We start from the raw sequence: 18817 nt of genomic DNA on the forward strand, positions 1-18817 counted from the left end.
TACTTGGATTTTGGTAATATTTAATGACTACAGCAGCACAGTGTTGTGTACTTATTAAATATTAGTTATTTTGGAGCAACCATTCTGACCGTTTGCTTCCTCTCTTTCCTCCATGTGTTTGGGTCATTCTAAATGCCAGTACCCCTGACCTCCTATCATCACTATCCTAGATGTGATGACACAGGTCCACATAGGTGTTCAACAACCTCTAAGAAACAGCACTGGTTTTAAAGTAACAGTTGTACAAATAAGAGAGAATTTTAGTGGCTTCTGTTATTTCTTGTAACATAATTGATGCTATGTGAGGACACCTACTGGTCCAGACCTTTTCCATGCAAGTAATCTAGCTGCACATGATCTTTGAGGATAAATACATAAGTGTATACCTGGGATGCAACAGTGAAAGTATCCCTCATTCAGCATGTCTTGTGCGTTCTTGTTCTGTGAGCAAGTGAGAAATTCCTTACTCTAAACATGGATGAGAAGAATAGAAGGGTTAAGGTGGGTTACTATTCCAAAAACAATAATAAAGTGGTTGCTTACTGAAGGTGATTTTTAAAAACCTAGAAATTGCTAGTTATATAGGACACTGGAAAGGATTCCCAGAGTTTAGGAGATATGATGGAACTGTGGCCACTAACCAAGTCTGTTTGAAGTCTCTGTGTGTGTGTGGTGGGGGGTGGAGTTTCAGGAAGGGAGGATGTAGCTAGATTATCTGAGTAACAGCTTAGTGGTAAAATGGATTGAATGCCTCTGCTTTGACAAGTATGTACAGGAAGACCTCTAGGAGAAGGACTGCTTGTTATTTTACTGTAAGCAAAATTGTTCTAGATAAAAAGCCAGAAGAATCACAGCCACCAATCTGCAGATGTTGCTGGCAGTTACTTGCATGGCTTTATTTTATTTATTTATTTGTTTATTTATTTATTTTTGCAATGTGGCAGAGTCAATATTCAGGTTGAGCTGTTCTGGGGTTAGGAAATATGATATTCTCCAGACCCACACACCCAGAACAATGCCTGTTTTGCCATAGCAATCTATACATTCTGTTGGAAGTTAAACTTTTGTTCTAAGCACATGGCAAGATAGCAAAAGGTTTTAGTGGAAATATAGATGGATTAATCAGAAATTCACAGTCTGTGGCTATCCCAGCCAACTTTTGTGAGGGCTTGAATAACGTGACTTTAGTTTAAGTTTAGAATGAGTTCCTTTTCTGCAAGCTAAACACATAGCTGCTTTACTTCTTTCTTGTATTGACACTGACAGATTTAAGAGAGGGGTGAGATCAATAAGTGATCTTGTCGCCTACAGTTAGGATTACAGATAGGTTACTGGTGTATATGGAGAAATAGTAAGGGAGATGATACCAATCCTTGAGGTATTCCTTTTGTAATGGGGACATGTGGGAAAGGGATGACTAATTTTAGAAGAAGATGTTTGCTTGAGGGTTTTGTGGAGTACAATTTTAAGGATGGTAGACTTCTGAATTCTCATGAATGCCTTATTGCCATTACTATTATTACTTTGTTGTTATTATTACTATTGGTAATTCCTATTGTCTTTTTTCGATTTTTTCCTGCCTATCTTGTTAATTTTTTTCCTGTGGAGCCTTTTTTCCCTCCTTGCCTGGGCAGACAATGGGGTTTTGCTCAGTCAGACTATCCCAGTCAACAAATATAACGAACTAACTAACTAACAAAACAAATACCTAAATAAGTATCCTGGTCAGAGGGTTGTTCAGAATATGCCTCTGATGAGATCATGCCTCATCTCTCAGGTTTATAGGCTCATAGGTGCTTACTAGGCTAACGACCAAAAAGGCCTTTTTAAGCCTAGCCATGCATCCCAAATCTCTGACAAGTTCTGATACCCTTGATAAGTGTAAGCAGGGGTTTGGGAGATGAACCATTTACAGGTTACCTGTGCCCATTAGAGACATAGGTGCCAAACCAGAATTTCCGGTTTCCCATACAATTGCCCAAGTTGCACTTGAATTGGGTTAGGGAGGAACTCTGCTTCACACTGATGGGGAACCTGTTCCATAGACGCTTCAGGAGGGCTAGGAGCTCTTGTATGAATTCGCTGTTGGCAGACTCATAAAACCTAAACTAACTGAGGAAATCTTTGAAATGTAGGAAGGGGTCAGTAAGGCGACTGCTATTTTGGGGTCAAAGTTTAAACTGGAGACCAGTCTATGGACTGTAAGTGAGACTTTAGAATATGTATGTTGCTTTGGAAGTTCAAATGGAAGATCTCCCAAGATGGCAACAGTTTAAGTAGAGAAGATTAGACAGAGATGGTGATAGTGCCATGTTCACTGACAAATCAAGTATGACATTTACTGAGGTGAAGAACTGGGTGAAGTCAGTAAATAAGAGTACTAAAAGGGATTGCTGTTCTTACTTAATGTTTGGATAAGTGGGTTCACTAAGGATTTGTGTTGCATCCAGTCACTTAAGTTTTTTATGTGTCTCAGTTATTAGTTTCCAAAAATGACTATGGGATTTATTCTTTGGCCTGCAGTTTGTTTGTAAGATACTGGAATTTATATTTGTTGGCAGAAGGAGGGAAGAAGGCTGCTTGCCTAGTATAGTGGATAAACAGCCAGATAAAATGTCTATTAATCTTTCTGCTACAGGCTTATAAATGCAACTGTAACCAAGAAAGTGTTTAAATTGGGGGGGGGGGGGACTCCATCACCTAGCATTCTGTTATAACTATTATGTTCAGGTTGTAGCAGGTTAGAAACGTATTTAACTGTTCCAACTCATTATTAATACTTCCAGCATTCATGAGAACAAACCTTTAGTGTGGTTAAGTTGTGAGGCATTTGTATGACACAACTTGCTTGGCTCTGCTTGTGCAATTTTGCAGACAATTTCAAGGCATCCTTTAACAATGTCCCATATAACAAATCCTTCTTGCTTGGTACAATGGTTAAATAACATATGAAGAAGAGTGAGAAGGATGGCAAGACACTTTCTGCCATAAAAATAAAATCTGAAATCCCACAAAGTCCTTATAACTGGAAACAAATGGGGCCCGAATCTTTCTTCTTGAAAAATAATGGCATCAACTCTACATCTCTGTTTCTGGGGGCAGTCAAGACAGAGGTAGTCCCTTTTACATACAAAGATCCGGAGGTCATGGAAGTGCATACAAGCAAAGTCCATTTTCCATCTCTCAACACACTCATCCCTTAAGGCTATCAGACTGCTCCCTTCTGGAGGGTCAGGGGTTGCCTGCCCCTCTATTCCCCTGCGTGCAAGGCCATCACACAGATCTCCTGTGTAAGAGGGATACCTTCTAGAGGTTATTGCATACCTTTCTCCCAAACACCTACCCCCAAATCCCCCTGTGCACTTCTAGAAATACCACCCAGTCAGCTGAAACTGATCAAAAAGAAACCTCTCTCCTTGCTTCAAAAGAAAGCCATCTGGAGGAACACCAGACCAGGCAGAATTAAAGGTACTATTCAAAAAAGGACCTCATGGCAATTTTGGACCCAAGAAGCCTCAACAACTTCGTAAAACAGACTCTGTTTGAAATGATCACAATGCAATTAATTCTGCTGTACCTTCAGGAACATGACTGGATGTGCTCCATGGAATTATAGGATGCCTACTTACACAAGAGTACCAAAGCATCCAGGAGATTCTTTCACCTCTAAATAGGGGAAAACCATTATCAGTTCATAACCCTGCCCTTTGGTTTCATCACATCCTCCTGTCTGTTTAACCAAGTAGTTGTGACCCATCTGCAGCTTCATGGAACCAGTGTGTTTTCCTATTTGGATGACTGGCTTCTGGCAGCCATAACAGTGGAATCCTTAATAAAGGCTAGGGACTACTTTTGTCTGTCCTTGGGGATATCAATCAACAGGGAAAGGCTATTCCTAAGATATCAGTTCATAGGCTGGAACCCGGATTCAGAACCTGCAGCATAACTATCATATATGATCTCTTCTTCAGCAGAGATCTACCTGAAATCAATGCAGAATGGCCTCAAAAGACAAGTGTACAAGACTAACATTCTTACAAGAAACAGAAATGTTTAGTGCATTGCAAGATGCACTTCTCACCTTATTAATATCATCTGCAGTCAGTCCCACTTGTTTCATCAGCTTCACAATTGATTCCATGCTTTGATTAAATAATGACGTGCATACCAGATCAAATCTAGCCCTAAAAATACAAAAATGTGGAAAAACTGATATTTGTCTACTTTTTTACCACTCTGCAAGAGATTCATTACCATGCAATGCAAGCGTAACAATTGTCAATTTACTGCAGTAGAACTGCAAATCTGTAAACAGGATTAAACAACTTCTTAACACGAAGTACATACAACATTTATAAAAAATGTGCACACAGTATACAAACAAATAATAAAGACAGAAGGTCATGACAATCAACATCGACACCAGACCACCAGGGCCAAATAAAAAAACTTATTCACCAGCAATTCAACAAAGAGATACTTTAGATTCATAAGTAATTGCTAGGCATGTGGCCCAGGAGAGTACCGGGGAGCCCAGGAGAGTACCAGGGAGCTTAGTGCAATTTCTCAATTGCTCTAGACCACCTTCTGGTTAAATGATTTGATTAGTGTCATAAAGCAAGCAAATGGAGGTTGACACAATCATACCCTGAAGTACAAGAAGCAGCTTGCTAACTACTCACAGTTAAAATCCTCTATACTATCTGCCAGATGCTGCAACAAGCATTTACTAATAAAACAAGGGGATGCCCTCCATTCACACATACTTAGTCAAACTTAATATAAAGCCTAGCAGACAATATGGATGACGCAGCTTATAATTCCACCGCATGAGAATGGCAAGGACTTAAAATAATACAAAGCAGGAGAAATGCACACCAAGGAAGATGAAGGAAATGGTACCCAATGCAAAAAAAAATGACGCATTCCCTATTACAATTATGCGATCAAGTATTGCTACATTATCTTTTCTTCTCCAAATTGCACACACAAATTAGGGGAATCTATCTTCTAAACATTAACTTTGTCTTCTCTGGGCCCAAATAAATGCATGGAGTAAATATAATCAATCTTCTAGGCATTAACTTTGTCTTCTCTGGGCCCAAATAAATGCATGGAGTAAATATGCTGCTATTACCAATCCTGCCCATCTCCCAAACAAAATCGTACTATTAGCCACAACCCATCCATGGTGTGTTCATTGCCTGGAGAACAGAGGTCAGGCAATAGCAGGATTTGCATCAGATGACTGAGCACCTCTACTCTCTCCCTCTAAAAGTCCAGCCTACATTTTCTTTCCTCAAGTGGAACACGGAATGACAACACTAAAAGCATAAGTCCTACTATGCATGTTACTCCAACATAAATTTTACACTATTTTCAAATGACGGGCTGCAATCTCTTGGACTCTATCAAAGGAAAATCACCCAAAGGATAAAATAAAACCTCCTAGGAAGAGAAAGTAGGCTGTTGCTCAACTCTTCCATAGCGACAGCTTGGCTAGCTCATTGTACTAACTATTAAACCTGAAAAGTTGGCTTTGGTAAATGGACTTAACCATCTGCTAGCACTGGATGATGTAAATGCACACACTGCAAAAGGCTGGCATAACCTTTGCCAACAGTCACTGACAAGACAGCAAATATCCTGATATGGATCTATGGATGGGGACAGGAAATATGGAGATGATGCCTTGTATGCAGGCTCATTATCAATATTTCAGACACAAGATACTGCAGAGCTACCAGGGGGGTGGTAACTACATTCCTTACGGATATGGGCAATCTGTAAAATCTAAAAATACCATGGCATAGGCACAAAGCCATGCCTTCCTCATGCCCATAGTTGACATATACATGGTAAATTGGGTTGTACTGGCTAGGCTTGTAAAGGCTCTCTATTCATTAGCCTAGTACTCTCCTACAAACAGGTCTCACCTTGATGACCAAAACCATCTAGTTTTTACAGCTTATATAGTTTCTGATTCACCTGTATACATATAGTACTTTGTTAGTACAATCCTTATATAAAAACATGCCAATGGATTTTCAGTTTCCAGTACCATTATCAATCACTTAATGGGGTCAGTAGGTTCATACCTTAGGCTCCTGAAACCTATTTATTTTTGAATCATGAAGATTCCACGCACCTTTGCTTTCAGTGATGGGCACTGCACTTTACTAATATAATTCCACTATTACTGCAACCACCTTTGATAAAGGTCATACATAGTTATATGATGTTAAGACCGCCATGCTAGTTATCGCGGATCTATATCATATGGTATGAAAGCTGTTCATGAATTCAGTTGAGATATAAACCTCATTGAAGCTAAATTCATTGAGGTTTACGTCTTAACTACACTATTTCTTAAGCCTCCTGGCAAGACACTGTGTCAAAGAAAGGTGGAATATCTGTAACAACTAAGAAAATATAACTGCAGAAGTGAAGTATATCTTTGTTTTCACAGTGGACAACTGTCACTGGAAACATGGCTCACCTGCACCTTACTGGAATTTTATGCCTCAGGGAAACTTAGCTGAAACATGGAAGTTTTAGATATAGGAATGTCATTTATTCCTCTCTGCAAGTGGAATTGCTGAAAAGTCTGAAGAGGTACAGTGTGCTGTTTTCCTGCATGGTGATAGGGACGATTACTCTTACTTTTCTTGACGAAAGATAAAACAACATTACTGAAGACAGAAATTTAGTAATTAATGTCAACTTTATTTTTATTTATTTATTTTTACATTTGTTTATCGATAGTCTGACTGGACTAGGTCCATTTACAGCGGAGGCCTGGGGAGAAAAGCTCCTACTAGAATTTAATACATAGTAGTAAAACAGAATAAAACATACTGAACAACAAAATCTAGCATGATAAGATAGAAATGTAAAACAGAACAGGGTACATCTCAGCAGTAAAAGAAATATAAAACAGACAAGATACATTTCAGCATTGAGAGAGGTTAAATACATCATGCTAAAATGAAGTAGCTATAGTCAAGAGATTTAACTGTTGGAAGTAAAAAAAAAAAAAAAAAAGGTACAGTTGTGTACACTTACCATAAATGTAGATGTTCGAGTGTATTCACTGTTGCAGTCATTACATTTGGGTAATCCTGCTGGCAGGTTGTCCTCAATCGGCCTGAATTCCAAAACCTTGGGTCCTGGTTGGCTGCTGCCACGCCTTCCTGATGTCAGGTCGCAGGTGTATAAAAGAAGCGCCAATGCCATTTTCTTCAGTTTTTCTTGTCCCAGATGTCAGGTGCCCCCCTGAAAGGGTAGGCAAAATTTATATATATATAAAAATACATGCACCAATATAAACTTTACCTTCAACTACAAGCAAATACACCACATAGGTTGTATAAATCAGAGAAGGAAAGATAAGTTCCAGCAGAAAAAAGGGGATGGCGGGTAACTTGGACTGCAACAGTGAATACACTCAACATCTACATTTATGGTAAGTGTACACAACTGTACTATGTTCTTTGTGTTTCACTGTTGCAGTCGGCTATTACTTTGGGTAGGAGTCCCAAAGCTAAGGTTGGGAGGCTGGAGCTAAACAGCATTAGGAGCTGCCATGAGGCCGTCCTGCAGAACTGCAGTGGCAAAGCCTGCCCTGGATTTAGAGTGGAAGTGGCAGATGATAGTGCTTTTGTAAAGGTGTGCACTGAACTCCAAGTAGCAGCCTCTAAAATGTCTTTGGTTGTAGTACTCCTGAGAAAGGCTGCTGAAGTGGCTGCAGCTCTGGTTGAATGGCCTAATGCCCTTAGGTACTGGCTTGCCATGGTGAGAATAGCAGAAACAAATGCAGTGGCCTATCCACTTTGAAATAGTTTGTTTTGAGATAGCCTTTCCTTGTGATCCTGCAGCATATGCCACTAATAATTGCTGTGTCTTCCTGAAAACTTTGGTCTGTCCAAGTAGAATCGGTTAAGCCATCTGTGTACATCCAATGAATGCAGAATTCCTCTCCCTTGTTCTGGTGGGTTTGGATAAAAGGTTGGCAGATGAATAGTTTTGGTTAAGAGCCACACTGACACCACCTTAGAATAAATGTTGGGTTTGTCCTCAGAGAAACCCTGTCTGGATAAAACATGATAAAAGGTTCCACAGCCATGAGTGCCTGGTAGCTCTGAAACTCGTCTTGCAGAAGTTATTGCTAGGAGCAGAGCCATTTTCCAAGATAAAAAACTTCATGTCAACAGTAGCCACTGGTCTGCAAAAGGAGGCAGGGTGAGTTTTCCAAGACATAGTTGAGGTCCCATGCAGGTATTGGTGATCTCCTTGGAAGTCTTAAATTTTGGCCCCTCTGAGGCATCACCATTGCTTTAATAAAGGATGAGAAAAGATTGGTGGTGCAGTATTGTAATGAGCCGAAATGGCAGAGGCATGAATTTAATGGATGAAAAGATAGGCCTTTTGTTCAGCATCTCAGTTAAGTATTGCAAAATCTGGAGGAATATTTGGGTACCGTACTTGTATCAGTTCCTTGTGTCTTTGGTCTCCAAAGCACAGAATCTCTTCCATTTCTCCAAATACAAGATCTTCTAGTACTAGGTCTTCTGGCTTCCAAATGACATCCATCACAGCTTTACTGAGAGGTGTGTTTTGTATGATTACATTATCTGCCATGCTGCCAGGTTTAAAGTCCTGAGTTGGCTGTGCAGGATCTTGATTGTTTTGCTGATAATAAATGGGATGTTTGAGGTAAGGTTCAAGCTGGGCATTGAGACAAGTTCCTTAGGATTGATACCAGTACTGGCGGGAGCTAGTCTGGGGCAATCAGTATCATCTTTTGTATTCTCCTGTCTGACCTTTAGGAGTACCTTGGGGAGGAGAGGCAGTGGAGGAAAGGCAATATTACTGATAGGTTTTTCCAGCTGAAAGATAGGGGCGCCCACTTTCCATGCTTGTCTGTGATAAGTCCTTGTGCAGAATCTCTTTAGTTGGTAGTTGTGAGGGAGGCAAATAGATCTATGTCCAGGCATCCCAATTTCCATGTTATTATGCTGAAGACTTGTGGATCCAGCTGCCACTCATGGGGATCCATGTGAGGTTTCTGCTAGTTTGTCTGCCAGTTTCAGAGTATTTTTTCCTTCCTGGGCAGGAATTGTGCTTGCAGATGTACTTGGTAAGTCAATGCTGTATCCCACAAAGTCATGGCTAGTCTGCAAAGGGGTAAGAATGTGCGCCCCCTTTGTTTATATACCACATGACCGCGGTGTTGTCTGTCTATCAGTAGTTGTCCTGGATGTGAAGTACGAATTCTTGAAGGCTGTCAGGGCATTTTGAACAGCTAGCATCTCTTTTGATTGATATGTAGATGCATTTGGTTTGAGGACCATGTGCTCCTGAATACATCTTCCTGCCGTGGTCGGCACCCCAGGCATAATCTGATGCATCTGTTGTTAGTGTCTGCCAGACTGGGGGTAGTGTGAATGGCTGTCCCTTGTTCTGGTGACAAGCCTTCCCGCCCACCATCGAAAACTCCTGTTGTGCAGGCAGACAATGAGAGTAATCATTGTTTCCCGCCCCAGAGCCTAGGCTGTGGCAGTGTTGAGTCCAAACACTTTTAGGTACCAGTGAAGTTTCCTCATATGCAGTCTTGCATATGGAATTAGTAGGATGCAGGATGCCATTGAAGCTCCAAAGCCTGCAGAATTTTTCTTGGCAAATGACTGGGCCTTTGTTGCCAACATTTTGAAATAGGTAGTCCAGTTGCCTTTGTTTGTCCGGGCGTGAGATAAGCTTCATCTGGGCAGTTGTATTTAAGCTGCACCCAGGAATATTATCTCTTGAGAGGGTACTGTTTTGATTTCTTTTCATTGACTGTGTACCCTTTGTGGGCATGTTAGAAGTCTTTTCACAAACGCCAGATGCTGTAGAAGAATGTCCTTGTTCTCTGCTTGAATTAGGCAGTCGCCCAAGCAAGGATATATTTGTATTCCCTCTTTGTCTGCAGAATGCAATTACAATCGGTGCCAGGCACTTTGTAAAGACCCCGGCGAGTAGATAAGCCAAAGGGCAGTGCAGATAATTGGTAATGCATTGAGCTCCGCTTCATTGAACCTGAGGGATCTTCTGCTTGGCTGTCTGATTGGGACAAGCAGGTATGCCTCTTTTAGGTCTGAAGTCACAAGCCAAGAGTTCTTGCCCTGCATGGGTAGAAGCTGCTGCAAAGTCAACATTTTGAATTATGGTATATCCAGGAATGTGTTCAGAATAGATAGGTCCAGTATTGGTCTCCAGGCCTTGTTCTTTTTCCTGGGTGTACCAGGAACAGTCTTGAGTAGAATCCCTTTGTCCTGCTCTTGCTCTGGTACTCTTTCCACAGCTCTCATCTTTGTTAATTGCATTATCTGCTGTAGACATTCTGTTTTTTTGATTTGGAGGCAGATTTGGCATTCCTCTTTGACTGGTAAAGTGTGGAAGTGGAACCGTAACCTTGCTATGGTTTGCAAAATCCACTTGTCTTTTGTGATATAGTGCCAGTTCTTGGAAAATAAGGTTAATTTTCCGCCTAATGGTGCTGCTATTTGTTCCCTGGTAGGCGGAGTTAGAATCAAGTCACTGTGATTGTGTTGTTGTAGTGGTAGTGGCTGTGCCTGTGCCTCTGTTATTACCTTGCCACTGTCGTCCTCTGTAGGCACCCCCTCTGGATTGATTTCTGCCTCTGGAACGTCTATTCCTGCCCCTTTGGGATCTAGTGGAGTCAGGAAAGGACCAATTTTTGGCAGGCCAGTTCCTGCTAAACCTTGGGGGCTGAACCTGCAAGAAATCTTTAACCGTTTGTACAGATTTTGCCTTTTCTTCCATTTTCTTCATTACCTGCTGGGCAGGTGTACCAAACAAACTGGCCTTATCCATAGGAGCATCTAATAACTTAGCTTTAACATGATCAGATAAGACCTGCTCCTACAGCCATGCATGTCTTCTTATCACTGTGCCAGTCATGGCTGATCTAAATGAAGCCTCCAGTGCATCATAGCCACATTTTAAGGAATGGTTACTAACCTGTTGATGTTATTTACCATTTCTAATACATATTTCTTATCTATAGAGTCATCAGAGGATAGCTTTTAGTTAACTGATCAAGCATAACTCTTGGTATTGTATCATGTGAAACTGACAGTTTAAAGCTCTAGCTGAGAGAGTAGCTGAGGTGTAAACTTTTTTATGGATGACGCAGCTTATAATTCCACCGCATGAGAATGGCAAGGACTTAAAATAATACAAAGCAGGAGAAATGCGCACCAAGGAAGATGAAGGAAATGGTACCCAATGCAAAAAAAAAATGACGCCTTCCCTATTACAATGATGCGATCAAGTATTGCTACATTATCTTTTCTTCTCCAAATTGCACACACAAATTAGGGGAATCTATCTTCTAAACATTAACTTTGTCTTCTCTGGGCCCAAATAAATGCATGGAGTAAATATAATCAATCTTCTAGGCATTAACTTTGTCTTCTCTGGGCCCAAATAAATGCATGGAGTAAATATGCTGCTATTACCAATCCTGCCCATCTCCCAAACAAAATCGTACTATTAGCCACAACCCATCCATGGTGTGTTCATTGCCTGGAGAACAGAGGTCAGGCAATAGCAGGATTTGCATCAGATGACTGAGCACCTCTACTCTCTCCCTCTAAAGTCCAGCCTCCATTTTCTTTCCTCAAGTGGAACACGGAATGACAACACTAAAAGCATAAGTCCTACTATGCATGTTACTCCAACATAAATTTTACACTATTTTCAAATGACGGGCTGCAATCTCTTGGACTCTATGAAAGGAAAATCACCCAAAGGATAAAATAAAACCTCCTAGGAAGAGAAAGTAGGCTGTTGCTCAACTCTTCCATAGCGAATAGCTTGGCTAGCTCATTGTACTAACTATTAAACCTGAAAAGTTGGCTTTGCAAATGGACTTAACCATCTGCTAGCACTGGATGATGTAAATGCACACACTGCAAAAGGCTGGCATAGCCTTTGCCAACAGTCACTGACAAGACAGCAAATATCCTGATATGGATCTATGGATGGGGACAGGAAATATGGAGATGATGCCTTGTATGCAGGCTCATTATCAATATTTCAGACACAAGATACTGCAGAGCTACCAGGGGGGTGGTAACTACATTCCTTACGGATATGGGCAATCTGTAAAATCTAAAAATACCATGGCATAGGCACAAAGCCATGCCTTCCTCATGCCCATAGTTGACATATACATGGTAAATTGGGTTGTACTGGCTAGGCTTGTAAAGGCTCTCTATTCATTAGCCTAGTACTCTCCTACAAACAGGTCTCAGCTTGATGCCCAAAACCATCTAGTTTTTACAGCTTATATAGTTTCTGATTCACCTGTATACATATAGTACTTTGTTAGTACAATCCTTATATAAAAACATGCCAATGGATTTTCAGTTTCCAGTACCATTATCAATCACTTAATGGGGTCAGTAGGTTCATACCTTAGGCTCCTGAAACCTATTTATTTTTGAATCATGAAGATTCCATGCACCTTTGCGCTTTTCAGTGATGGGCACTGCACTTTACTAATATAATTCCACTATTACTGCAACCACCTTGATAAATGTCATACATAGTTATATGATGTTAAGACCGCCATGCTAGTTATCGTGATCTATATCATATGGTATGAAAGCTGTTCTGTGAATTCAGTTGAGATATAAACCTCATTGAAGCTAAATTCATTGAGGTTTACGTCTTAACTACACTATTTCTTAAGCCTCCTGGCAAGACACTGTGTCAAAGAAAGGTGGAATATCTGTAACAACTAAGAAAATATAACTGCAGAAGTGAAGTATATCTTTGTTTTCAATAGTGGACAACTGTCATTGGAAACATGGCTCACCTGCACCTTACTGGAATTCTTATGCCTCAGGGAAACTTAGCTGAAACATGGAAGTTTTAGATATAGGAATGTCATTTATTCCTCTCTGCAAGTGGAATTGCTGAAAAGTCTGAAGAGGTACAGTGTGCTGTTTTCCTGCATGGTGATAGGGACGATTACTCTTACTTTTCTTGACGCAAAAGATAAAACAACATTACTGAAGACAGAAATTTAGTAATTAATGTCAACTTTATTTTTATTTATTTATTTTACATTTGTTTACCGGGATAGTCTGACTGGACTAGGTCCATTTACAGCGGAGGCCTGGGGAGAAAAGCTCCTACTAGAATTTAATACATAGTAGTAAAACAGAATAAAACATACTGAACAACAAAATCTAGCATGATAAGATAGAAATGTAAAACAGAACAGGGTACATCTCAGCAGTAAAAGAAATATAAAACAGACAAGATACATTTCAGCATTGAGAGAGGTTACATACATCATGCTAAAATGAAGTAGCTATAGTCAAGAGATTTAACTGTTGGAAGTAAAAAAAAAAAAAAAAAAGGTACAGTTGTGTACGCTTACCATAAATGTAGATGTTCGAGTGTATTCACTGTTGCAGTCATTACATTTGGGTAATCCTGCTGGCAGGTTGTCCTCAATCGGCCTGAATTCCAAACTCTTGGGTCCTGCGTTGGCTGCTGTCGCCCCTTCCCTGATGTCAGGTCGTCAGGTGTATAAAAGAAGCGGCCAATGCCATTTTCTTCAGTTTTTCTTGTCCCAGATGTCAGGTGCCCCCCTGAAAGGGTAGGCAAAATTTATATATATATAAAAATACATGCACCAATATAAACTTTACCTTCAACTACAAGCAAATACACCACATAGGTTGTATAAATCAGAGAAGGAAAGATAAGTTCCAGCAGAAAAAAGGGGGATGGCGGGTGGGTAACTTGGACTGCAACAGTGAATACACTCGAACATCTACATTTATGGTAAGTGTACACAACTGTACTATGTTCTTTGTGTTTCACTGTTGCAGTCATTACATTTGGGTAGAGTCCCAAAGCTAAGGTTGGGAGGCTGGAGCTAAACAGCATTAGGAGCGGCTATGAGGTCCTGCAGAACTGCAGTGGCAAAGCCTGCCCTGGATTTAGAGTAAAGTGGCAGATGATAGTGCTTTGTAAAGGTGTGCACTGAACTCCAAGTAGCAGCCTCTAAAATGTCTTTGGTTGGTACTCCCTGAGAAAGGCTGCTGAAGTGGCTGCAGCTCTGGTTGAATGTGGCCTAATGCCCTTAGGTACTGGCTTGCCATGGTGAGAATAGCAGAAACAAATGCAGTGGCCTATCCACTTTGAAATAGTTTGCTTTGAGATAGCCTTTCCTTGTGATCCTGCAGCATATGCCACTAATAATTGCTGTGTCTTCCTGAAAACTTTGGTTCTGTCCAAGTAGAATCTAAGCTATCTGTGTACATCCAATGAATGCAGAATTCTCTCCCCTTGTTCTGTGGGTTTGGATAAAAGGTTGGCAGATGAATAGTTTGGTTAAGAGCCACACTGGACACCACCTTAGGAATAAATGTTGGGTTTGTCCTCAGAGAAACCCTGTCTGGATAAAACATGATAAAAGGTTCCACAGCCATGAGTGCCTGTAGCTCTGAAACTAGTCTTGCAGAAGTTATTGCTAGGAGCAGAGCCATTTTCCAAGATAAAAACTTCATGTCAACAGTAGCCACTGGTTCAAAAGGAGGCAGGGTGAGTTTTTCCAAGACATAGTTGAGGTCCCATGCAGGTATTGGTGATCTCCTTGGAGGTCTTAAATTTTTGGCCCCTCTGAGGTACTGCTTTAATAAAGGATGAGAAAAGATTGGTGGTGCAGTATTGTAATGAGCCGAAATGGCAGAGGCATGAATTTAATGGATGAAAAAGATAGGCCTTTGTTCAGCATCTCAGTTAAGTATTGCAAAATCCGAGGAATATTTGGTACCGCTGTATCAGTTCCTTGTGTCTGGTTCCAAGCACAGAATCTCTTCCATTTTCCAACATAAGATCTTCTAGTACTAGGTCTTCTGGCTTCCAAAATGACATCCATCACAGCTTTACTGAGAGGTGTGTTTTGTATGATTACATTATCTGCCATGCTGCCAGGTTTAAAGTCCTGAGTTGGCTGTGCAGGATCTGATTGTTTTGCTGGGATAGTAAATGGGATGTTTGAGGTAAGGTTCAAGCTGGGCATTGAGACAAGTTCCTTAGGATTGGATACCAGTACTGGCGGGGCTAGTCTGGGGCAATCAGTATCATCTTTGTATTCTCCTGTCTGACCTTTAGGAGTACCTTGGGGAGGAGAGGCAGTGGAGGAAAGGCACATACTGATAGGTTTTTCCAGCTGAAAGATAGGGCGTCCACTTTCCATGCTTGTCTGTGATAAGTTCTTGTGCAGAATCTCTTTAGTTGGTAGTTGTGAGGGAAGGCAAATAGATCTATGTCCAGGCATCCCAATTTCCATGTTATTATGCTGAAGACTTGTGGATCCAGCTGCCACTCATGGGGATCCATGAGGTTTCTGCTTAGTTTGTCTGCCAGAGTATTTTCCTTTCCTGGCAGGAATTGTGCTTGCAGATGTACTTGGTAAGTCAATGCTGTATCCCACAAAGTCATGGCTAGTCTGCAAAGGGGGTAAGAATGTGTGCCCCCCTGCTTGTTTATATACCACATGACCGTGGTGTTGTCTGTCTATCAGTAGTTGTCCTGGATGTAGTACGATCTTGAAGGCTGTCAGGGCATTTTGAACAGCTAGCATCTCTTTTTGATTGATATGTAGATGCATTTGGTTTGAGGACCATGTGCCCTGAATACATCTTCCTGCCGTGTCGGCACCCCAGGCATAATCTGATGCATCTGTTATTAGTGTCTGCCAGACTGGGGGTAGTGTGAATGGCTGTCCCTTGTTCTGGTGACAAGCCTTCACCCACTATCGAAACTCCTGTTGCAGGCAGACAATGAGAGTAATCATTGTTTCCAGGCTGTGGCAGTGTTGAGTCCAAACACTTTTTAGGTACCAGTGAAGTTTCCTCATATGCAGTCTTGCATATGGAATTAGTAGGATGCAGGATGCCATGAAGCCCAAAGCCTGCAGAATTTTTCTTGCAAATGACTGGGCCTTTGTTGCCAACATTTTGAAATAGGTAGTCAGTTGCCTTTGTTTGTCTGGCGTGAGATAAGCCATCTGGGCAGTTGTATTTAAAGCATGCACCCAGGAATATTATCTCTTGAGAGGATACTAGTTTTGATTTCTTTTCATTGACTGTGTACCCTAGGCATGTTAGAAGTCTTTTCACAAACGCCAGATGCTGTAGAAGAATGTCCTTGTTCTCTGCTTGAATTAGACAGTCGTCCAAGTAAGGATATATTTGTATTCCTCTTTGTCTGCAGAATGCAATTACTGGTGCCAGGCACTTTGTAAAGACCCCGGGCGTAGTAGATAAGCCAAAGGGCAGTGCAGATAATTGGTAATGCATTGAGCCCGCCTTGAACCTGAGGTATCTTCTGCATGACTGTCTGATTGGGACAAGCAGGTATGCCTCTTTTAGGTCTGAAGTCACAAGCCAAGAGTTCTTGCCCAGCATGGGCAGAAGCTGCTGCAAAGTCAACATTTTGAATTATGGTATATCCAGGAATGTGTTCAGAATAGATAGGTCCAGTATTGGTCTCCAGGCCTTGTTCTTCCTGGGTACCAGGAACAGTCTTGAGTAGAATCCTTGTCCCTGCTCTTGCTCTGGTACTTGTTGAATGGCCCCCATGTCCATGAGGGATGAGACTTGTTTTTGTGCCTCTGCCCATTGAGTTTTTGGCAGATCTGTCCAGCCGTTTGCGTTTGGCAGGGTATGAAAATGGAACTTGTAGCCTTGTGACACTATATTTAGAACCCACTTGTCTTGGGTTATAATGTGCCAATTTTGAGAAAAAACTGCTAATTTTCCCCTTAAGGGTGCTGCCAGGAGATAAGTGCTTGGTGCAGGCAGGGGGAAGTCATTGGGACTGTTTCCTGTATGGTTGTGATTTGTCTTCTCCAACTTTGGAGGTAGAAGCACCCCATTGCTTTGACCTGTATGAACCTTGAGCCTGGGATCTGCCCCTTTGAGGTCTGTCTGACACCAGAAAGGACCAATTCTTTGAGGGCCAGTGCCTACTAAACCTAGGTGGCTGTACATGTAAAAAATCTTTGACAGTTTGCAGAGATTTAGCTTTGTCTTCCATTTTCTTTAATACCTCTTCTGCCTTAACACCAAACCAAGTATCATGTTGTAAAGGTGCATCTAATAATTTAACTTTGACATGATCAGGCAGATTTTGTTCCTTTAACCAAGCATGCCTCCTAATTACAGAACCCATAACTGTGGCCCTGCAGGAGGCCTCCAAAGAATCAAAACCACATTGCAAAGTATGCTTTCCAACTTGTTCAGCTGCATGCAATAAATCCTGCATTTCCTTGTTTTCTGCACATTCAGAGTTTAACAACATTTTCTGTTTAAGCAATGCCATGACATGTTGCTGATATTTGAGCATAAGAAACTGACAGTTTAAGGCCCTTATAGCCAAGGTAGCAGATGTGTAAACCTTTTTTCCCCATCTATCCAGTGCCCTAGAATCTCTGTCAGAGGGGGTAGGGTTTTTTGCTGCAGAAGCTCTAACTTCTTTGGGACCCTGAGAAATAGATTCTGGGTCTGCAGAAGGGTTTTTAAAAAGGAATTTATGAGAGTCAGGAACCCTGTAATATCTGTCAGGCTTAACAGGAGCTGGAGGTTTTTTTGCTGCAGAAGCCGTAACTCCTTTGGGACCCTGAGAAATAGTTTCTGGGTCTGCAGAAGGGTTTTTAAAAAGTAATTTATGAGAGTCAGGAACCCTGTAATATGTCAGGCTTAACAGGAGCTGGAGGTAAGGAGTCAGGGGTAAGACTAGACTCCAAAAACACATCATCTACAATGTCTAACACAGGAGGAATGGCTAGAGGCCTGTGTTCAGGTAGTAAAAAGAAATCCCTGAGCCTCTTTTTAGATTCTGAAAAATCTTGGCTCTCCCAGTGGAAATGCTCCCTCATGGTATGCAAGGTTTCCCCAAAAGAATAGTCCTCTGGAGGAGAAGCTGAAGGTATAGATTCTTCAGCATCAAAATCCTCATGGGGGGAAGAGAATATTCCTGATCAGAAGAGGAATCCGAAGAAATAGAAACCTGATCTGAAGATTCATAGTCAGTCTCTTGCCTAGGCCTCATGAGGGGGATGGGAACCCCTGATCAAGGTAATCAAGTCTCCGGCCATTTTGAGCATCTGTTTTTTGGGCATAGAGGCCTGTCCATGTGGCTCTTGAGTTTGTTTCCTTGCTTTAGAAGGTGCTTTAGTCTTTTGCCTTTGAAGCTGAAGTCGGTTTAATGTAAAGATGTTTAGGTCTGAAAACACCCTCAGAAGCCGGTACCTGCTCAGCGGCTCCAGACTCATCTGAGGGAATAGTATCCGAAGCTCCAATACCTTGAGTTTCAAGCAGCATGGCCAGCTCCACATGGGAGTCGGTAGCGGCCTGCTAAAACGGGCGTCAGGGGCTGTGAAAGCGCCTCACTGAGAATCGGTGAACTGGCAAATGGCTTAGGGGAAACGTCGTAGTCAGTTTTGGACCTCGTTTATCTCTCTTTTTCTTTGCATTTTTTGTGAACTCCGGTAGTCAGATGGCTATCCGACGGCATTTCTGGATAATTAAACCGGCGTCCAAAATAGTTTAAAGCAAAATCATACCGACGCTTAATAGTGCATTGGTTAAATCTAGCACAAAACTGACAACCAGAAATGTTGTGATCAGGGCCTAGGCAAGGAATACAATAAGAATGAAAGTCCTTATGAGGTATTTGCTTTCCACAAGAAATACAATTATTTACTTTTTCTTACATCGGTCTG

At 41.4% G+C, this 18817-nt stretch overlaps 1 protein-coding gene across 2 annotated transcripts in view; it reads right to left on the minus strand.

Moving 5' to 3' along the window:
• Positions 1-18817, minus strand: part of HSPA14 (heat shock protein family A (Hsp70) member 14) — a 580056-nt gene that overhangs the window by 274173 nt on the left and 287066 nt on the right. For both annotated transcript variants that reach the window (XM_044088271.1, XM_044088270.1), the window contains exon 10: positions 4082-4184. In XM_044088271.1, coding sequence (XP_043944206.1) covers positions 4082-4184 — 103 coding nt within the window. The remainder of the gene's footprint in view (positions 1-4081; positions 4185-18817) is intronic.

This window comes from Protopterus annectens, chromosome 11.part0 (genome assembly GCF_019279795.1).
Source record: "Protopterus annectens isolate FY-2018-M chromosome 11.part0, PAN1.0, whole genome shotgun sequence".
Classification (NCBI taxonomy): domain Eukaryota; kingdom Metazoa; phylum Chordata; order Ceratodontiformes; family Protopteridae; genus Protopterus; species Protopterus annectens.